The sequence below is a fragment of the Enhydra lutris genome, unplaced genomic scaffold, assembly GCF_002288905.1.
Source record: "Enhydra lutris kenyoni isolate GAN:26980312 unplaced genomic scaffold, ASM228890v2 scaffoldscaffold48, whole genome shotgun sequence".
NCBI classification, from domain to species: domain Eukaryota; kingdom Metazoa; phylum Chordata; class Mammalia; order Carnivora; family Mustelidae; genus Enhydra; species Enhydra lutris.
The window spans coordinates 8,049,775-8,072,651 of NW_019154132.1; the positions used below are offsets into that span (position 1 = coordinate 8,049,775).

General features: G+C 39.4%; 1 protein-coding gene across 1 annotated transcript in view; it reads right to left on the reverse strand.

Annotated features, from left to right (window-relative positions):
• The window catches only part of LOC111156702 (biogenesis of lysosomal organelles complex 1 subunit 5), a 43,111-nt gene extending 20,581 nt beyond the window's left edge, over positions 1-22,530 (reverse strand). Inside the window, exons 1-3 of the mRNA XM_022517738.1 lie at positions 22,405-22,530; positions 15,733-15,815; positions 1,495-1,624 (exon numbers count right to left, since the gene is read on the reverse strand). Coding sequence (XP_022373446.1) covers positions 1,495-1,624; positions 15,733-15,815; positions 22,405-22,519 — 328 coding nt within the window. The 5' untranslated portion in view covers positions 22,520-22,530. The remainder of the gene's footprint in view (positions 1-1,494; positions 1,625-15,732; positions 15,816-22,404) is intronic.
• Between the last annotated feature and the right edge of the window lie 347 nt (positions 22,531-22,877).

Consider the following 22,877-nt stretch of genomic DNA (forward strand, 5'->3'; position numbering starts at 1 on the left):
TGCTTTTTCCCTATCCTCCTAGAGCTCTCATTTACTTTTTGTGATTTTTAAGGAGCCACAGGTCAGTTTTTGTTCTAAAGCTTCTGGTCACCAAATCTGGAGACACTCTGCAAGGTGGGTGGCTACCCAGCCCAAAGCAGAAATACTTCCAAGCTGACGATTCCGTCATAGTTCTACATTCCAGTAATTCAAGACGTCCGCACCTTGCTGCTCCACAGTTCCTTAGTTCTGTGCAACACGTGGGACCACCCGCTTAAGGCCACACCTGCAGAATTCTGAGCGCACAGCTCTCCACCGTGCACAGGAAGAGATAAATGTGGCAGTTGTGTTAAGAGGCACAAAACAAAACCTAACTCATCCCTTGGCTTGTAAAATGCTACTTAGGTTGGAATATATTCCGGTATATTCCATATAAACTTGCTTGCATGATTTCATAAAACTCACAGATTTTTACCAAGTTTAACCCAATTTTTTTTTATATACTCAAAGTGTAGAAAAGGCAAGTTACAAGCACATCTCAAATGCATTCATAAGTATTCTCATTAATAATAATTCAAGTTTTACTGTTAGTATAACATCTAGAATGATTGTCAAGGTTAAGGAAATGACAGTACAAACACGGGACATCTGTAGTAAAATGCAAAAGCCTACAGTCAATTTTAGACGTTCTACTACTCCACTCAAAGAAACCAAACGTAATCTCGGGGTATTCACTGTCTCCAAGCTCCTAAAGGTATCAGACTACATAAGACTAACCTGGACTTGAATACAAAGACTTGCTTTCAGTTATCAACCAAATCTCCCTGCAGCTTTCCTTCATAGATCATTATGTTATTGGCTAGTTTTGTTTTTTCTTTTTTATTCCCCAGAAAGGTATTTTTTTCAGTTACCAGCATTATCTATCCCTGGACAAGCTGAATACTGTCAATATAGATCTAAGGAGAAGCCTTGAGTAAAAGCAGTTATTAATAAAACTTTTATGTCATTACTTGATATGTTTAATAAGGATTCTTTTTGAATATCTCTCCAAAGTATAACATTTTGCTCAATGAAAAATGTTATAAGATACAAATATTTATGACAGGATTTTTTTTTTTAAGTTAAAAACTCTAGTATCCTGTTTGAAAAAGAAGCTTCATTTCATAGCCTAGCTCCTAATTATCAAACTTCTTCTTATGGATTATTAAAAAAACAAAAAAGGTAAAATGTGTTCCAATAGTCTCACATCCTAAAAGGACTGGCTGTCTTGGGCACCCCAGATGCACACTTCTCACTTCGGAGATTGAGGTTCTCAATGTCAACGGCAACGTACATGAATCACGAGATAGTCAATGTTCTCTGTGGCAGGGCTTCCAATTTGTACGTTTTGGTTAAGAATTCTCTCTCTACCTATTATCAAAATACTGAAGGAAATACATTTTGGCATAGCATTCATTTGAAATAAAACAATATATATATTAAAAACAAAACAAAACAACAACAACGCTGGCTTACATCTCTGGAGAACGTGGTTTAAGTTGTCCTGCATGATTTCTCTACATTTGGGAAGAGTATGTTCGTTTGTTTCATGGATCATATTCTTCAAATTTTCAAGAACTCGCATTTCTCGAAGACCACGTTTTTCCTATTAAAAGAAAGTAAATTACTAATACATACTGTGTCTTAAATCTCAGTAATTACTTTCTGGGATTTCCAGCCAGGTTTCGGTTGTTATGCCATTACTTATTAATGAAATTTACACAGCTTTTTTCCAATTATTTGGCAATAAATGAGGTCACAACCTGGAGGCATTTTTTTATTTGAAATGCTTCAAAAGTTGCAATATGAGTAATATTTTTATAGCAACGTTTAAAACTGGGCAGGAGAAACACTAAATGAACAGAAAGAGGCCTAGACTGCCACATACTTCATTCTGTACAGTAAAGAAATTAGACACCCTTGATCTAATTTTAATTTTGCTGTTCTTACATCAAACACATAATAATAGCTCCCATTACTACGCTGTTTTTAAATCTCATTCCATTTTTCTCAAAAATTGTGCAGTAAAGGTAACAACATGTAGATACTCCTCTATACAGAGAAGAGTTAACATTGACCATTCTCTTTAGAAAGGCCTGCTTACAAGGTTGGCCTTTGGCCAGGGTCTGGGACCTGGCCCAGTAAATAGTTCCCTGCACTAGTATAAAACTTTCTATAAATGATAAGACATATCTTTTCTTCTGGGACTCTGGAATTTTGACACATGCCAGGCACAGACTGCCTACCTGAGCAATTGCCAATAAAATCCCTGGACTCCTAGACTCCGGTGAGTTTCTCCAGTAGGCATTTCACCTGTGTTGTCACAGCTCATTGCTGCGGAAATGCCGCACATCCTGTGTGACTCCACTGAAGACTCTTGGAAGCTTCTGCCTGGTTTCCTCCAAAATCTATGTCATGCACCTGTTCCCTTTGCTGATTTTGCTGTGTATCCTTCTGCCGTATTAAAGCCTACGCACCAGTATGACCATATGCTGAGGCTTATTGTCAATTACTGAAACTGGATGTGGCCTTGAGGACCCCAGACACACCCACACTTCAGAAAGTGACTTTAATACCACCCCCCATCACCACCACTTGAGGGTAGGCCAGACTTAATGACTTGCTTCCAAAGAACACAGTAGGGAAAGCAAAAAATACTGACTTCATAGTAAAGACAATGAAGGCTGACATCATCAGTGATGTCATGGTGATAACATGTACCCTCTGATGTAATGTGACAAGGGCACTTCTCCAAAACCCATAACCCAGCCAAATCTTAAGAAAAACATTAGACAAACCCAGATTGGGAGACATTCTACAGGCTAATGGCCAGTATTCAAGACTGTAAAAGTCATGAAAAACCAAGAAAGATAACTGTCACAGGCCGAAGAAGATGAAAAAGACAGTCGAGTAAATGCTATGTGGTACCCTGGATTAGGTTCCAGAATAAAAAGAGGACCGTAATAGAAAATCTGATGAAACCCAAATAAAGCCTAGTATTTCATCAATAGCAATGTATCAATGTTAGTTTCCTAGTTTTTTACCCATTATATAAGATATTAGTAGGGAGAGAAATTGAGTGAGGGATATATGAAAACTATTTATACTACCTTAGTAACTTCACTGTCAGTTTAAAATTAATACAAAATAAAAAGTTCATTTAAAAAAGAAGGGTAGTAAACTTGATTGTAGGGAAATAATAAGTTAATAGCATTGCTGAGGTTTTTATTTTGTTCTGAGCCACTCTTAGCTCTTCTTCATTTTGTTTTGAGCTGCTACGGAGCAGCTATGGCCAGATTTTTACTAATTTTTCCACAGTAAAAATGAAAAAGTTATACAAAGGTTGAGAAAGAATCAAAAGTGAATCCTGTACTTATCACCAATCAACAGTTCTCAACTCCTGGCTTTTTTTGGTTCCCTCTGTAACAATGCATACCTTCTCCTGCCCACAATTCTAGATTCTTTTGAAACAAATCCCAAACAGCACATCATTTCAACATCTTTAAAAGACAAAGATTCCTCTGTAAAAAAAAAGAAAAAAAGAAAAAAAAGTACCCGGGCGCCTGGGTGGCTCAGTTGATTAAGCCTTTGGCTCAGGTCATGATCCTGGAGTTCTGGGATCGAGTTCAGCACTGGGCTCCCTGCTTGTCAGGGATTCTGCTTCTCCCTCAGACCCTCCCTCTTCTCATGCTCTCTCTTTCTCATTTTCTCTCTCTCAAATAAATAAATAAAATCTTTTTTAAAAAAAGTTAAAAAAAAATACAGTAAGACCACCTCTCTGTCTCTTTCTCTCCTCACACTCACACACACACACACACACGTGCTCAATAATAATTCCTTAATACTATTAAATATCAAGGTGGTATTCCCATTTCCTCAAGTGTCTCATTAATGTTCTTTTTTATCCCTATTTAAACCAAAATCAAAGTAAAACTTATATATTGCAACTGATTAATATGTTTCTTAAATCTTCTTTTAATCTACAGATTTCCCCTCCATCATTTTTTTCTTTGCAATTTGTTGAAAAAAAAAAAAAAAAGTGAGTCATCTGCTCTGCAGTTTCCCACAGTCTGTTATTTGGCTGAATGAACCCCTGTGGTGTAATTTAACATATCCCTTTGTCTGTTCACTTTCCTGTAAATTAGTAGTTAGAACTAGAGGCTTGATCAGATTCAGGGTTTTGTTTTTTTGTTTGCAAGAGTATTTCAGAGGTGGGCTGTGTACTTTCAGCAGGATGTTGGTAGCATTCCGTCTTCGTTTATCAGCAGGAATACTTCTGGGAAAAAAAAATTTCCTCTCAACTATTTAGTTACTCTTAGGAATGCTTACATGTGAACAGCAAAATAAAGCACTTGATTATTTCCTCTTATTTAACAGTTAAAAATAATGATTTGGTTCCCTAGTATTCTCTAAAGGTTTCTGTTTGTTTCTACACATTCCTATGACTCACGGAATTAACAAATTTGAAGTTTTCAAGCCATTACAGTATTTTTCCTTACTGGTGGTCAAACTGTCCTATCTTTGTCCAGTGGGAGCCCAGTCAACTGGGTTCTGCAATGCTTTAGACAAAACCGTATGTTTTGGGGGCGCCCGGGGGGCTCAGTGGGTTAAGGCCTCTAACTTCAGCTCGGGTCGTGGTCCCAGAGTCCTGGGATGGAGCCCCACATCGGGCTCTCTGCTCGGCGGGGAGCCTGCTTCCCCCTCTCTCTCTGCCTGCCTCTCTGCCTACGTGTGATCTCTGTCTAATAAATAAATAAGATCTTAAAAAAATTGTATGGTCTTCAGCAGCCAATCTGCTTTCTGATACAACTGGGTGCTCCAGGCTCACCTTGTAGATTTCTGGACTCAGACTTGGAATCAGCAGGTCTCTAAACACCACAAATATTTAGGAATAGTATTTGAGAATGAACACTAGGGGCGGTCACTGCTACTGGGTCTGTCATTATTTCTAGGGCTTTCAGTGGACAAGGCTACCAAACAGGTTATGTGCTTTTAAAAGATCCATTTTAAGTTCATACTCATGAATTAAGAATAAGGTTTTTAATTACTGTTCTGTTACCCGTTTCTTTGCAGTCCTCGAAAACAGCAACAGGACTAAGCATTGGCTTTGTCACCGCTTCACTCAAATGACAATGACGGCACCAGCTTCAACAAAATGATCACTGCAAACAGCTTAAGGGTTGGTTTGCTGTTGCTGCTGCTGTTCTGAAGGGATCTTCCACTAAGAACGCACCATCAAACCGCCGTGTTTCAAAGTTACTGGCAACAGAATTGCTCTCTGCATGCCACGGCAACCATCCAGAAACACTGGTTTGTTTTTTGACGCTTTGCTTGATTTTTAGGATCTGTTCCTTAAAACTTAATTTTTTATGTAAAATACTTACATGTCTCCAAAGTTACACCTATAAAAATATATATATACATTCAAAAAAGTCTAGCTTCTATCCATGTCCTTTGCACTGTATTCCTAACTCTCTCCAAAGGTAATTATTTTAAAAACTTTATCCTACCACTCTTAAGTGTGTGGATATACATCCACATACATATGCGTATATACACATATACACACACAGGCATGTATGTGTATGTGGATGTATTTGATGTGAAAATGCTGGAGTTTGGAGTGAATGGTCAAGAAAGAATTCTTGAGGTGTCTTCAGGGCAAAAAGGTGTTTTTTTTAAAGCCTGGGGACAGGACCCGTGGGCAGAAACGGCTGCACTTGGGGTTGTGAGGATGATTGATTAGGGACAGTATAAGCCTCTAAGGAATTTGAGATCAGGCATGTTCAGGGGGGTATGGCCACAGACATCTTCCTTTAAGGAATTTGGAAGCACGGTTTCCAGGACCTTGAGGGACTAGCTGTTATGAGGTAAAGGTCATTTGCTACTGTTCAGAAAACCCTTAGTCATGCGACCCTTCAGACATTTACCAGGGGGCCACATGCTTGGAGGACTATTGCTAAAATACAGAGAGATATGGGGGTAGAGAAAAGGAAGTTTCCAAAGCAATTTTCGTATGTTAAAGAAGACTGAAAGGATCCTGGAGGTCGGGCTGGTATTAAGCTAAGACTGCATTTTGCTCTTAGCAAAGCGTAAACACAGAGGCAGTTGAGCTCTGAGAAGAAGGTCACTCTGTCTATCTCAAAGATTTGTCAATGGGCTGTAAGTTGTAAGGAAATTTAATTTTCTCTCTTTTGCCTTTATTCTCCCCAACGTATTTATTTATATGTATGTGTAAGTATATATATATTTCCAATTCCTTCCTTCTTAAATGGAAACATGACATACAGACTATTCTTATGTCACTCTCTGAGGGAAACTCATAAACGCACATACACAACAATACATAACCTTTTTCTGTGTGGTCATGTGATCTATTTGTTCTCTCTCTCTTTTGGCATCTCTTTCACTATTGAGAAGAACTCGGCATTTTTGTTCTCACGGGTGTGTTTATATTAATACTTTATATAATACCCTTGGGCTCCACTTTTTTGGTGACTGTCTACTAGTTCCCTACTATAAGCAGCATTAATATTAGGATCACCTCCTTCTCTAGCTTTCACAGTTCTTCAGGATCCAACGTGAAACAATGTCCTTTTACTCCCAGTTAATATTTATAAGGCAACAAGAGACGATATCCTACTTTTCATATACACTTCCCTTGGCCTCCAGTTTCTGCCAGACCACATCTGCACTATCAGAAAGCAGCCACTGCATGTTAAACTCTCTCCCTTACAACTACCATTCAGTCTTAGTTTTGTAAGTAAATATGTATTTAATGCTTACCAACTATTGTTAGGTAGAAGTCTTACCAACTATTTAGGTCATCTGAAACTCACTCTGTGGATTAGATAATAGGTTCCTCAGGAAAGGCTCATGTGAACAATATTTGCAGAGTCCTGCATGACCCAGCAACAGTGGATCTGTGGTCCCTATAGCTCAGGGTCAGTTAGGCTAGACATAAAATCCCCGGCTGTTCAAATCCATTGTCTTCTAGCGTAAGACAGATAAGTCTGTTAACAATCAGGTCTTCTTCCCCATTTTGTCTATACGCCCAAAGAAAAAAATGTTTCTATGAAATCCAACAGATTAATAAAATTTCTCACTATAGGCCCTTCTGGGTTAATTTTCCCTGACAGCAGTGTGCCCTTCCATAAAATTTCACTAGTATTTTATTTCAAGAAAGCATTCTTGAATTTTAGTTTTCACATTTGTTCTATTATATCACTTTGGCTTTCTTCTGTAGGGGCTGATTATCAGACATACACTGTATTGCATCTGCTGCATTTACTATCAAAAACTACTCCTTTCTCTTGAATTCTTCTTCTCTCTTTCACTATGTCTTAAATTTCAAACAAGGGCTATCCATTGTGTTTATTCACTCCTGAGTTCCTCCTAGTTTAGTTTTCATTCCTGAAATAATTTTTAAAATTTCCTTTTCTTGAATTTTTCACCTTAGCTTTTTTTTTTCCATTTTTGTTTTACCCAATCAATTTTGAGTTTTTCTGATTCTGATTCATACCATTTTTTCCTCACTTCTAATAGTTTTCTAATGCTTCCCAAGCTCATTTTAAATATTAGGGCATCTTTTTTTGTGGTCATACTTCATTGCCTTAAAGGACATTACTGTTATGGGATTTGACTCCTGCTTACTTTTAAGTGAAATTAGTTATCCTCTGTTTTTAGAAGGGAAGGGTGGTCAGGACAGCCTTTCAAATTTGGAAGTTCTAGAATCCCTTTCCTGCTGTTTCACAAAGTATTCAATCTCCTTTAGTTTCTCTGGGTGCAGGGCCTTGTTCTAGAAGGGTGTTTTGGTTTGTGAGTTTCAAACTCATAGGTGGCTTTAGCCTAAAGACTTTCCTGTGGTCTGTTACCACTCACTCAGAAATTAGAACCTGTGAAGTCCCCTCCGAAGGTTCTACCTTTTCCTCAGAATGGCCCTTCAAGCATTCCTGATAGTAATTTTGAGGTTTTCTAGCATTCAACGCTTCACAAGACCCTCAGGCGTTCTTCCATGTCTTCCTTCTGTTTCTGATTCCACAGAAACCTTTTAGCTGTTGGTGATTTGGTCTTCTGGTATTTGGGGAATATCTTGTCTTCTGGTTTTATTACAGATGTTGCTTGATTTTGCTATCCTAGCTGTTCTATCTCTATAGACAGACTGAAGCGAAAAATCAGACCAATTATGTCAAAGCTGCTGCCACCTTGCTCCCGATGGCACTGGAATCTGAATGAATCAAGACTACAGAGATTTTTGCATTCCTTATGGTACATTTTTTCTTTACCAAGATACAAAAAAGTGGTTCTCAATTCAAATACAAAGACAATGAAAAACAGAAATGGGAGTTCTGTAGTTCTATGCAAATTATAGGTCTTACTCTAGGGTCAATGGATGGGCTCTAGGATTCCAGAATGCCCTTGAAATTGTACTTAAATTGAATAAATATGTCCTCTACATATTCTTCTGGAAGAAAAAAATTCTCTAAGAACACCATGATGTACTAAAGTTAAGAAACACTATCAAAGTTAAAATAAAATATAAAGTTAAGAATCCCTATCAAAACACCAATAGCATATTTCAGAAATAGAACAAATAATACTGACATTTTCAAGGACCCACAAAAGAACCCAAATAGCCAACATAGTCTTGAGAAAGAAAAACAAAGCTAGAGGTATCATAATCCCAGGTTTCAAGATATACTACAAAGTTGTAGTAATCAAAACAGTACACAGAACTGGTACAAAAATCACACAAAGGTCAATGGAACAGAATAGAGAGCCCAGAAATAAACCCATGTTTATATGCTCAATTAAGCTATGACAAATGAGGCAAGAAAATACAATGACAGAAAGATAGTCTCTTCAATGAATGGTGCTGGGAAAACTACAGCCACACGCAAAAGAATAAAACTGGACCACTTTCTGACACTGTACACAAAAATAAACTCAAAATGGATTGAAGACCTAAATGTGAGGTCTGAAACCATAAAAATCCTATCAGAAAACACAGGCAATGATCTCTTTAATATTGGCCTTAGGCAAAAGCAACAAAAGCAAAAAGAAGCTATAGGATTACACCAAAGTAAAAAGCTTCTGCACAGCAAAGGAAACTTACCAATAAACTGAAAAGACAAGCTACTGAATGGGAGAAGACATTTGCAAATGATATATCTGACAAGGGATTACTATCCAAAATACATAAAGAACTTATATAATTCAAAACCAAAACCAAATAATCCAAATAAAACATGGGCAGAGGACCTGAATAGCTTTTTTTTTTTTTAAGAAGACATACAGACAGCCAACAGTACATGAAAAGATGCTCAACTTCACTCACCATCAGGGAGATGCAAATTAAAACGATAATGAGATATCACTTCACACCTGTCAGAATGGCTAGAATCAAAAAGACAAGAAACACCAAGTGTTGTCAAGGATATGGAAAAAGGAATCCTTGTGTAGTATTGGTGGGAATGCAAATTGGTACTGTGGAAAACAGTACGGAGGTTTATCGAAAAATTAAAAATAGAGGGGTGCCTAGGTGGCTCAGTCGTTGGGCGTCTGCCTTAGGCTCAGGTCATGATCTCGGGGTCCTGGGATCGAGCCCCGCATCTGGCTCCCTGCTTGGCAGGCAGCCTGCTTCTCCCTCTCCCACTCCCCCTGCTTCTGTTCCCTGTCTTGCTGTGTCTCTCTCTGCCAAATAAATAAATAAAATCTTAAAAAAAAAAATTAAAATAGAATCTACTACTGGGCATTTACCAAAAGAAAATGAAAACACCATTTTTGAAGACACAGCCACCCCTCTGTTTACTGCAGCATTATTTACAATAGCCAAGATATGGGAGCAACAGAAGTGTCCATTAATAGATGAATAGATACAGAAGATGTGAAATGTGCACGTGTGTGCATACACACACACACACACACACACACACACACACTCTGGACTATTACTCAGCCATAAAAAGAGATGAGATCTTGCCATCTGCAACAGGGATGAACTTAGCAGATACTATGCTCAGTGAAATAAGTCAGACAGAAAAGGACAGGGGTACCTGGGTGGCTCAGTTGGTTAAGCATCTGACTTTTGATTTCAGCTCAGGTCATGATCTCAGGGTGGTGAGACTGAGCACTGCATGGGGCTCTGAGCTCACTGGGGAGACTGCTTGAAGATTTTCTCCTTCTTCCTCTACCCCTTCCCCCCAAAATTAATCAATCAAAAAAAAAAAAAAAGGACAAATACCATATGATTTCACTTATATGTAGAATCTAAAAAAATAATACAAAGAGCAGAAATAAATCTATAAATACAGAAAACAAGGAGATGGTTGCCAGAGGGGAGGGTGGGGGGGGATGGGCAAAATGAGTGAAGAGGGTAACAAGTACAGGCTTCCACTTATGGAATGAGCAAGTCTCAGGGATAAAGGACACAGCACTGGGAGTATAGTCAATGATATTATAATGCATTGTATGGTGAAAATGGTAGCTATATCTGTGGTGAACACAGTATAACATATAGACTTGTTGAATTACTACCTGTAGACCTGCAACTAATGTAACATGTCAATTACACTTCAATAGAAATAAAAATTAAAAAAGAAGCACTTACTTAAAAGGTTATTTCTTCTAGCAGACAAACTGGTGGTCTTACATTGTAGAAAGGGAGTTTGTAGCCTCATTCATTCAAATAGGCTCAATGATAGTGTTATATAAGACAGGATGTTAGAAATTTTCTTTCAATCGCTAAACTCATCAGTCCCACAAGATTTAAAACCATATTGTGTGTATGTGTGTATATATATGTCTATCACATGCTATATGGGACAGACTTTATCCTGATATTTAATAATCTGACAGTCACTCTAATAATCTAACCAAAAATGAGAGATCAGGATGTCATGTGAAATTCTAGTTTGTCCTGCCTTTTAAGGAATTTTCTCTCCATTAATTCAACCCAACCCACATTCAAACTCATAGACACAATCCCTCCCGACTCTGTAATTGCTGTATTTATTTGAATCCTTTTTTTTTTTTTTTGGCCTCTAATTTTAATCATTTTCTCTATTTTTCCCCCTTAGGGGCTAACATCCATTTTTCTTTCTTAGCTCAAACACCAACCCCTCCATGAAAATTTTCCTCCCCCCTCTGCTGGCAGTTGCTTCTGGAGTTGTTTCCTCTTGCGATCTCAAGTGCTCTGTGCTTATTTTATAATAATTCCACCATTAAAACTCACTGTTTATATGTCTTTTTTTCCCCTAGACTGTAAACTTCCTGGAGGTAGACTGTTTCTTATTTATTTTTATCTATCTCCTTAACATTATTTCTGGATTCATTCTCCTCTTCCTATCAGTCCCCAAATACTATCTGGAATGGTAAATGTGCCTGTAAAGACTGCTTGCTATTTCCCATCTGCCTTCTTTTTTGTTACATGAAATGCAGATGTCGTGGTTAGAGCTCCCAAAGCCACCTTGAAAGCGTAAGGATAGGAGCAACACTCCAGGACATAGAAGGCAAAGTTAGAAGAAAAAGTTGACTCTAGCCCTGGATATTGAGAGAAAAATAAATACTTATTAAAAAGTCACCATTTTTCAGGTTACTAGTTTAGTTACTAGTAACTAAACACATTCCTTACTGATATACCTAGGTAATCAGTAACTATTCAATAAAGCATTCAAAGAATAAAATTTTCTAAAAAAAAATGAAATAAGCAACCAGAGGGGAAGAGGTGGGGGATGGGCAAAATGGGTGAAGGGGAGTGGGAGACACATGCTTCAGTTAACAAACTGAATAAACAGGTCATGGAGATAAAAGGTACAGCCCAGGGAATATAATTAATGGTACTGTGATAGCATTGTATGATGACAGAGGGAAACTACACTTGTGGGGAGCACAGCATAATGTATAGACTTGTTGAATCACTATGCTGTACACCTGAAATTGTGTGTCACCTATGATTCAATAACAAAAGTTTTTCCATTAAAAAAGAGACTTATGAAACTAAAAAAAAAGAAGAAAGAAAGGAAGAAAGAAAAGAAAGAAAGAAAGAAATTTGTATAGGACCATATACCCCAAAAGCACTCCAGCAAAGCTCACTAGCAGTTCCACATGGAGAGGCCATGACCTCTCCCCTGCAGCTAGAAAGATTATGGTCCAGCAGACAATGCCGCACCCACAGACCCTACTGAACTAATGCTCACTGAAAGGGCTCTACTGAGATCTCTGTGCACCAGAATCAACGACACAGAATCATGCAGAAAAGATCTGCATAAAGTCAGGAAAAGATAGTCAACTGTCCAGAAATACTAACAAGCACAAAAAGAGAGCTTAAATATGATAGAACTTCAATAATTTACGTAATGCTGCCACCGTGTGGCACTTGTTCCCCTCTTCTAGAAATAAAATTTTGTAAAGAAGAAGATGATTGTTCCCCCGCGCATTAGCTTTCTGAAACACAAAAACTATAAACAACTTTAGTTTGAAATACTAGCCGGGTTTTCTTAAGACGAACTACATTTAAATGCGAGAGAGATGAAAGTTCTACAAGTCCTGACAATTCTACTTCACCATTCCTCTCTGCCCAACCGTGCCATCTAGGGACAAGTTAGAGGATGTTATTGTCTGCCGCAAGATGCAAAAGAGCTATAAATTATGCAGGTATAAATTCAAATCAAAAGCCTCTAAAATCTTTCAGCTCTTTCCTTCTCACCTGAAGGGAAATGTCAGAACACGATACACAAAAAAAGTTAGTTGAACCTGATACACAGGAAAGTTTCCACACTACTCTAAACCCTCAGGAAGACCAACTAGGTTATCATGTAAAAATCCTGGATCAGGTATGTGGCAAGAAAAGGATTTGGGGCAGCTGGATGGCTTAGACGGTTGTGCATCCCACATCAGCTCAGGTCATGATCTCAGGGTCCTGAGATCAGCCTCCCCCACCCCCATCAGGTTCCACATAGGGCACTATGCTCACTGAAGGGTCTGCTTGTCCCCCTCCCTCTGTTGCTCTCTCCACCCCTCAAATTAAAAAAAAAAAAAAAAAGAAAGAAACTATTTAAAGGAGTTATGTTACACTTGGTTGAAGATAACCACTTAAACTTAGCTGACAAGATATTTTTGAGTCCTTCAGAGGTCAGTCTTTAATGACAATATGAGAATGCTTCATGAAGGATGGGTCTGTCTTCTTCATCAGGAGAGCACTGGTTCCTGACATTCTGTCTCACACAAAACAAGTGCTCGAGACACTTAAAGAATAGCTTGTTTCTATCACACCCGGTGTGATCATTTCCTTCTCTAGTAAACATTTTTCTAATATAAGATCATGTCAATTGCTTAGCAAATCACTATTTTCCCTAAAATGGAACTTATTCTTGTTCAAATTATTGCAAATTCTGAATTAGAACATTTTTATTTGACTCTATTTGCTACCATCTTTCTCTTAATACTAACAGTTAACAACATTCATCGAATATCTCTATGTCACGGATTTTTTAAAGATAGCATACCATTTAATTCTCACAAGAACTGTATGGTATATATTATTGCTCCCATTATTAAGTAGGTACCTTAAGCCTTAGTAAAGCAGGTAATCTTAGCTGGTAAGGAGGAGGGGCAGGATTTGAGCCCATGTTGTTTTTCCCCTCCTCAATATAGACTCCTTTCCTGACATAGGGCTCAGTCTCACAACCCTGAGATCATGACCTGAGACAAAATCAAGAGTCACACATTTAACTGACTGAGCCACCCAGGTACCCTGATTTAGGCATTTTTTAATACAATAGAGAATAAGGCATTTCTATACAATGGAGAGTCCTGACTCTTACGGTACCTCTATTCTAGTGAAGGAAGACAGGTAATTAATAAGTAACAAGGAAAATATCAGGTAGTTACAAGAGCTTATGGTAGGCAAAATTCTAAGATGGCCCTTAAGACCCCTACCCCACAGTGTACACACACCTTCTCCCAGTTATTCAATCAAGCCCTAATCGAGGTGCTACTGTATATATATATTCTACAGATTAAGGTCCCAAATCAATTGACTTTAAAAAGGGGAGATTCTCTTCAGTGGCCCTGACTTAATCAGTGAGTCCTTTACAGAGTCTAGGCTCTCCCTGGCAAGCACGAGAGGGAGGGACTCCATGTGAGTGAGACTGACTTATGGTTTTGTTTTTGTTTTTCTGGTTTAAGTAATGTGTACATCCAATGTGGGGAGTCACATGCTCTACCAACTTAGCCAACCAGGTGTCCCCAATTTATGGCTTTGAAGATGGAAGGGGCCACCTGTCAAAGAATGTGAGTGGCCCCTAGGAGTTCAGAGGGGCCCCTGGCTGAGACCAAATAATGAAATGGGAACTTCACTATACCAGGGAAAAGAATTGGACTCTGAGCTTCAAATAAGAACAATGTCTGATCAACACCTGATTTTGGCCTTGGAAGACTCTTAAATATAAAATCTAGCCATACCATGCCCAAAATTTATTCTCACCATGGAATTGGTAATAATCTTCATATAGCATGATAAGGGAATAATTTCTGGATAATATTCTGTGTGTCCCAGATTATCCAAATCCCACCACACAGTAATGATGATAAAGAGAGCTAGCAGTTATTTATTCCTAGATACTACGTAATATTCTCAAATACACACATACAGACACATGCATTGGGTGCACATGCATACCTTTGATCTTTACACCCACCCTGTGAATCAGGTGTTATGCAAATTTTAAGTAAGTCTGTTGAACCCAGAAATGGTATCTGAGCTGCAGTTGTGTCCCCCATCTGGAGTGCTCTGTGCCACAGGCTTTCTGTAGTTTTAAAGAATTTATGAAAAGGTTCTTTCCTTTTGGCAGGTTTAGACTTCCTGTCTGGTTAGGGTCTTATTTAAAAACAGCACCCCAACTCACACAGCATCATGACATTTGTGTGTGCAACAGCATTTACCATCTATCTGACAGCAGCTCGGGGCGTTACTGTCTAATGCACAATGAACCAATTATACACGTGCCAAACACCAGGAATATGAAACAGAATGGCAGGCTGGTGCTTCAGTATTGCTGGAGCACAGCATGAAATGGTGGGTGGCAGACGGTAAAACCAACAAGGTAGGGGCCAAGAGAAGGATGCTTGGACATCCTGTAGACAGCAAATATTATTAAAAGGTTTTAAAAACTGAAGTAACATCAGAGCACTCTGGCAGCATGGTAAAGACTGGATTTAACTGGGATGATGAAGCAGGAACACAAATCAGAAGGGATGGAGATACTGCAAATAATATCCAAAAGAAATGGTCACTGAAAGTGGGCCCTAACTGGTTAAGAACAGCCAAGGATGAGGCTCATGTTTTAATCTGAGTACTCTGGGTGTAGTATCAACATACAACTGAGAAAAAAAATATAGAATGAATCTGGGAGACCTACACCCATCAGTCTTTAAGACCTTTTTTTCACTATATCTCATTTAAAGATGAAGAAGACTGAGATCAACAGATATTCAATACTCCAGATAGGCACCAGCACTTGAACCCAAGTCTCCTGCTGCTTAGGCTTATGCTCCTTCCATGAATGGTAATGCCTCTGAATGAGTTTTTCTTTGCCTGTTTTATGACCACGCGAATGGAAATCAGAGATTTTAAAATCAGAGAAATCCCCTTCTGTATATGAACACACTAACAACTAGGGCAGTATTTTTACAAAATAAGTTTTAAATACTCACTTCAAATTCTTTCACAAAATAACGGGTTTCACCTTGAATAACTGGTCTGTGATCTAAAAGCCTTGAATGAATTTCTCCAAGGTCTGTAAAGACAAAATGAAATTCAGAGTTAATCCACACTGGGTGACGCAATTTCTAGGACCTCTAGTTTGTTTTGCTCTTCCCAATTCCCATGAATAGAGGTAGGTTAAAATCTAGTTTAGACTTGGAGTGAGAGGAAATCTCACCCACTGCCAGTAAACTGGCATAAGTACTTCTGAGAGCAATTTGGCAATACCTGATAAAGCTCAAGACATGTATACCCAGCAATTTCATGCCTGTGTGCACACCCCAGAGAAACTCCTACACAGATGAAAGACATTTACAAATGTTTACTACAGCATGACTGTAAGGTTGAAAGAAGAAAAAAAGTTAACAATGGAAACATACTTAGACAATGGAATACTAAAAATCAGCAGGTAAAAATGAATACACTAGGGGCGCCTGGGTGGCTCAGTGGGTTAAGCCGCTGCCTTCGGCTCGGGTCATGATCTCAGGGTCCTGGGATCGAGTCCCACATCGGGCTCTCTGCTCGGCGGGGAGCCTGCTTCCTCCTCTCTCTATGCCTGCCTCTCTGCCTGCTTGTGATCTCTCTCTGTCAAATAAATAAATAAAATCTTTAAAAAAAAAAAAAAAAAATGAATACACTACAGTTACATTTATTAACACGGATAAATCTCACAACTGTAACGCTCAACAAAAAAGCAAGTTCAGAAGGATAAAGCCATTGTATATATGCAGAAGACACTTCCTGTTGGGACACATACAGAAGCAATAATACTAGAAAGAAAGGCATGAAAATGATAAAGAGCAGGGTTCCTCAGTGGCTCAGTGGGTTAAAGCCTCTGCCTTTGGCTCAGGTCATGATCTCAGGGTCCTGGGATCAAGCCCCGCATCGGGCTCTCTGTTCAGCGAGGAGCCTGCTTCCCTTCCTATCTCTCTGCCTGACTCTGCCTACTTGTGATCTCTGTCAAATAAATAAATAAAATCTCAAAAAAAAAAAAAAAAGAGAATGATAAAGAGCAAAACCAAGACAGTGGTTACCTTTAGAGAGGAGGGAGAACAATGCAACTAGAGCAACATTCCCAGTGAGCTTTGAATGTTTATTTATTAAGATGGGTGGTGAGTGTGCATTATAGGTTTTTGTACTTTTTGGTACGTCTGAAAAAGTGAATTTTAAACTGTTTTTGGTTAAGTCATTCTACTCATCCTACTTTGTAACAACTATAAAATTAAAGAGGTAAACCTCAAACTTCCTGGAGGAAATTAGATCTCCAAATAAAAACATGTATCTTTCATGTTCATTTACTGGCATAGAATACATTAGGGGAAGTATGCTAAGTACAAAAATATAAAGAGAACTATTATTTCTGCTTAAGTCCTTCAATGGTTCATTACCCAGAACACTTCTGTAAGAAAATATAGGAGTACATTAAAAAAAAAAAAAAAAAGTTCTATGCTGAGTTAAGTTTGGGAAACATTAGATAAAATCAAGTTAGACACGTTCCTTCACCTCAGATCTTCTGGGAGCCTATAGTTTACTTATATGAACTATTAAAGCCCAAGTGAGGGCTACAGTATGCAGAAATGTGTGGACTTTATTTGGTAAGAGAACCTATGTGGCAGAGTATCTGTCCACATTTCAATAAATACCAGCGTCTCTGAAACGCAACTGGCTAACAGGCTGAAGTTCAATCCTCCTAATAGCCACACAGGGTCCTCCATGTCTGGCTCCAGCCTCTTCTCCCCACACGTTGGCAACTCTGAACTAGTTGCAGTTTTCCAAACATATCAAGCTCCTCATATGTCCATACTCCTCCATAGTCCATGCTCTGGAACCCTTCCCCAATCCCTGCTCTTCCTTCAAAACTGCTCAGATACCACACTTCCTTGAAATTTTCATTTGTTCTATTCAGGTTCCTCTAGGTTTCAAGGAGTGTCCCCACTTAATGCTCCCAAAGCACCTGGGGCAATTACTTCTATCATACTACTTACTGTATTGTCCTGAAACTGTATCTCTCTTCCAGTGAGTATCTCAGAGACCAAATTATTTATATCATCCACAGAAGACATACGGGTTAACATGTATCTTTCTATAGGACAGAAAAGGCACTAAGCTTTGCTGATTTGAATTGGGGAGCCTGATAGAATGAGAACTTACTTGGCCTTTGGAGAGAGAATTCAGTTTTCTTTAGAAGTAGATAATGATCACCTCTTAAACCTGACATTCTCCCAAAATTTCAGAGAGTAAAGATCTGGGGAGAAAATACACATGACCACAGAAATGAAGCCACTAACTAGTTTTGTTATAACATTATAACAACAAAGCAAGCACATTACAATGCAGGAGTCCCAAGGATTAGAAATTCTCCAAGTCTGATAGTGTAAATATAAGCTACAGATTTTCACATAAATTCAACCTTAACCTTACCACATGCAAAGCATTCTTTTGTTGTTTGATACATTCTTTTGTCTTCCAAGGGTTCATACTCTAATGTGGGAGCTGGAAAGATGCCGTTTTCACACAAAAGACAGAGATAAGCACTTTAACAGAAGATCAGTATGCTCTGTGGCTATGGAACAAGAAAAAACAGTGTACTGTATAGATCTCTCATTATCTAATAAAAGAAGTTTCTCCTCTGGCCCTGAATTTCCAGGCCTTTAGTGTAATATCATATGAAACAATTTACTGCAATTTTTTTCTGATAACATCCCCAGCATTACCAAACAGATGTTACTCTTCCTCGCTACTTCTCAGATCCATTCCCTTGTTTTCATCCCTGCTTGTCTCACTAGGACTATTTGAACAGTCACACCTCTCTGTAACCCATTCCACAGAGTTCTTGTCATTTGCAGTAGTGATGTTTACAAAGCTGCTTCAAACACTGAACTAGCACATATAGAACTACTGCTCCTAGAGGAAATACAGGCTTAGGTTCCTGCAGGCCTCTGGTCACATTTCTGTCAAACCAAAATGTCATTTGTATCACACGGGTTTGTTTACCAACATCCTTGTAAAACATACCAGTCTTGGCATTCCAAACATGGCCCTTCCAATATAACAATTTCTCCTGTATAACATTTACCAGTTATTTTTACCTGTATAACTTCCTTCACCTGCAAGTTGAACGTTTTTCACACTGTACCATGTCTGAAAGTGTGGCCAGCGTTTAACATTCTCCTGACCTTACCCAACTGACCGTGAATTTCTTTGGCTTTCAGTTTCACAACAATGCCGTCCACTACGCTCTCTCAGTCACCTCAGGAATCCACAAATATAGCTGCTATCCTATCACCACATCACACACTATAAATGATACTTTGGCACTCTCCAGAATGGCCTAACAAACAAATTGGTGAAGGTCTTTCCTTTTTCCGGATTGTTGACTGATTAACATTTACTAGCACCAAACAGCACTCTAACTGATATGTGAAAGAAACCTCTCTAACACAGCTCTCTTTCTCTGTAAGGCACACAGCTTTCTTGTACTGTAGGAAAACTCAGCACTATACACCTTGGAGATCATTCTAAAAAGCAAAATCCCCATCAAAAAGCACAAAAATGTGAAAAATATGGCACTAAATAAAAAGTAAAAAGGACACTTATGTGTAGTATAAAAGCTAACACAAAAAGCAGGGCATTGCCTTGCTCAGTCTCACCTATAATGTGCATGTAGGGAGATGCAAATTCGTCTCTATTCTATGCACCTGGGAAAAACCATGAAAGCACCATCAGTATTGAATCTGGAGTTACAAATTCATTTTAGCAATTAGGCAAATTCACAAACACCCACTCCACAAGATAAGGATCCACGGTCATCTGCCTGACTGCTTTATGTGAAATACAAATCAGGGCACCTGGGTGGCTCAGTGGGTTAAGCCTCTGCCTTCAGCTCAGGTCATGATCTCAGGGTCCTGGAATCAAGTCCCACATTGGGCTCTCTGCTCACTTTTCTCTCTCTCTGCCTACTTGTGATCTCTCTCTGTCAAATAAATAAATAAATAAAATCTTTAAAAAATAAAATAAAATAAAATAAAATAAAAATAAAACCACACAATTCTCACACTTACTGCTGGATGTCTTCCTATCATTCCCCCCCCAAAAAAAAAAAAAAAAAGGTGAGAAGTCTTCTATGATCTGATTTCCACCAAACTCCACCTCTCTCAGTCATACTGTAGCAATGTAGTTTCCCAAACCTGCCATGCTGTTTGAGGCCTCCACACCTTTGCACATGCTGTTCTAAACTCAATCCAAAGGAGCCTTGCTCTGTTTTCTTAACTGTTAACACTTGACTCTTTAAGACTCATATCAGACACTCAAGTGTATAGAAAGCCCTTCTTGTTTCCCAGTCCTTACCTCTTAACACCCAAACCATGGGCCAGAAACCCTTAAAGACCTAGGGTACAAGGACAGAAATCATTTATTTATGTTTCCCTTTCACTAGACTCTGGCAATAAAATTCAACAATGATATGTTTGCAACCAATGGTCTTCGCATGAGGATGAACTAAAAACAGATTTTCAGAATGCATAGAGAAAACGGTTCCATAAAAAAAGGCCAAGGAAATTCTACATACATTTGTAATTAAAACTCAATTTTCAATTAACTTGAAAAACTTTCTTTGAATTACCTTTAAAAAAAAATCTATGAAAATCTTTGAAAAACTATGCATCAAGAGATACAATCAACAGAGTGAAAAGGCAACCCATGGGATGGGAGAAAACATAAGCAAATCATCCATGAGCAAGGGGGTAAATATCCAGACTATACAGAGAACCCTGACAACAGCAAAAAATTACCTGATTGAAAAATGGGCAAAGGACTTGAACAGACATTTCTCCAAAGATATACAAATGGCCAATAAGCACATAAAAAGATGCTCAACATCACTGATCATTAGGAAAATGCAAATTAAAACGATAAGACAGGACTTCATACCCATTAGAAGGGCCACTGCCAAAGACACAGAATAGCACGTGTTGGTGGGGAAGTGGAGAACCTTTTGCACTCTGAGTGAGACTGTAAAATAGTGCAGCCACTATGCAAGACAGTATGGTAATTTCTCAAAAAATGAAAAACAGAATTATCACTTGATCCAGTGATTCCAGTTCTGGGTATACACTCAAAAGAACGGAAAGCAAGGGCTCACACAGGTATCTGCATATCAGTGGTCAAAGCAGCATTATTCACAGCAATAAAAGGCGGAAGCGACCCAAAGGTCCACCCAGAGATGAATGGATACATAAAATGTGGTCTATACATATGGTGAAATAATATTTAGCTTTTAAAAGGAAGGAAATTCTGACACACGCTACAACATGGATACACCGTGGGGATATTATACACAGTGAAATAAGCCAGTCACAAAAGGGCAAATACTGTATGATTTCATGTACATGAATTATCTAGAGTAGTCACATACAGAGTCAGAAAGTAGAACGGTGGTTGCCAGGGACTCGAGGGAAGGAGGGGATGCGGAGTTAATGATTCGTTGGTACCATGAGTTTCAGTTTGAGATGGATGATGGTGAGGGCTGCCCAACAATGTGGATGTCCTAATACCACTGAACTGTACACTTAAGAAAGGGTTAAGATAAATTTTATGTTACATGTATTTCACTGCAATTAAGAACACTTTTAAGTAGCAGTTCACTGAAGATAACATATGTAAACATTTATAATTTAGCCCTAACACTCACGCACCACTCCCACACTCCTAATCAGATTTAAGAGACAACCTGAAGTCTAGAAAAATAGCCACAGCCAATTGTGCTGGAACGGTCTACCATCCTGACAGATAAAGTTAAAATGAAATGGTCAGCAACTGAAGGATGTCATTCCCCTGATAGTGAAGGACTCTAGCATACTACGAGGGCTTCAACGCTGCAAGATGTTGGGACACGCGGGATCAGCATAGGGTTAAGAAAGGATAAGGATAAAAAATTAAAAAAAAAAAAAAAGTATGAGTATGAGAAAGTACAGAATCTGTCAAAGATCCTGCTACCAGAAAACAGGGTTGTTCTGAGCTTCGGGAAACAAGTACTCAGGTTCGTGAGAATCCAGGATGTAACCTTCTCCCAGAGCAAAGCAGACAAGACAAATGGACATCTGTATACGTGTATGGCGCTTTAATGTTTTAAGATGTTTTCATGTAAGTTATCTCATATATGTTTACTCCTCTCATGATCCAGGAGCAGAAAGGGGCAGAGTAAGTAAAGTGGACTACCCGAAGTCACCCAACTCCTAAGCGACCTGCAGCGGGGCGCAGGCCCTTCCCGACTCCCCAGCTCCACGCCTCCCTAAGCTTTATAGGACCGTCGTGAGGCAGCGTCCAAAGAAGCTCAGTGCTCAAAAGTCCCCGGCAAGGGAAAGGGGCGAAGGGGCGGGGCCCAAGACTCAGGTCCGCGGCTTTTTCGAAAAAGTAGGAGGGATTGGGTTGGTTGGTTGTTACTGGGATGCACCTGGCGTAGGAAACCAGGCAGGCTCTGGCCACCACTCCCCCAACCTCCCACGAACCCAAGGCCGCCCGGAAACTGGGGGTCGTCCTGGGGAGTGGCCCCGGATCAGAGGGTGCAGCTTGGGAGGTGGAGTGGCGCCGGGCTCCACCACAGCGATAGCCCCACCACTCCGTACCCTTGATAATGAGATGTGCTGGCGAGCCGGCGGTTCCCAGCGAATCCTTCTTCTTATCGCCGCCGCCCGGGGTGGCCTCACTACCCACAGCAGTCTCCGACACTCCGCCACTCATCGCGACCTGCTCCGCCCACCCGCCTCCGCGTTGCGCCTGCGCAGACCAGCGCTGCCCGCCTTCCGGGCGCGGATTTTGGGCGTCATCAAAGGGCGTAGGGAAAGCTGAGTCTACTTATCGCGCAGTTGCATTAGTGTAGCCAGAGATGGGGGCTTTAAGAAGCAGATGCCGCCATGCTAGGTTAGGGCAGATGTTGCCGGAATTGGAACGTCAACGTGAAATTCTGTTAATTTCTCCTTGAACTCGCTGGAATTTATTTTGGTTTAGAGAGGTTGGGAGAGAGGGGTTACAGTCTCAGGTTATTAATAGCGGTAGAAGTATATTATCTCTATTATTACCTGACACCAGTATTTTATAA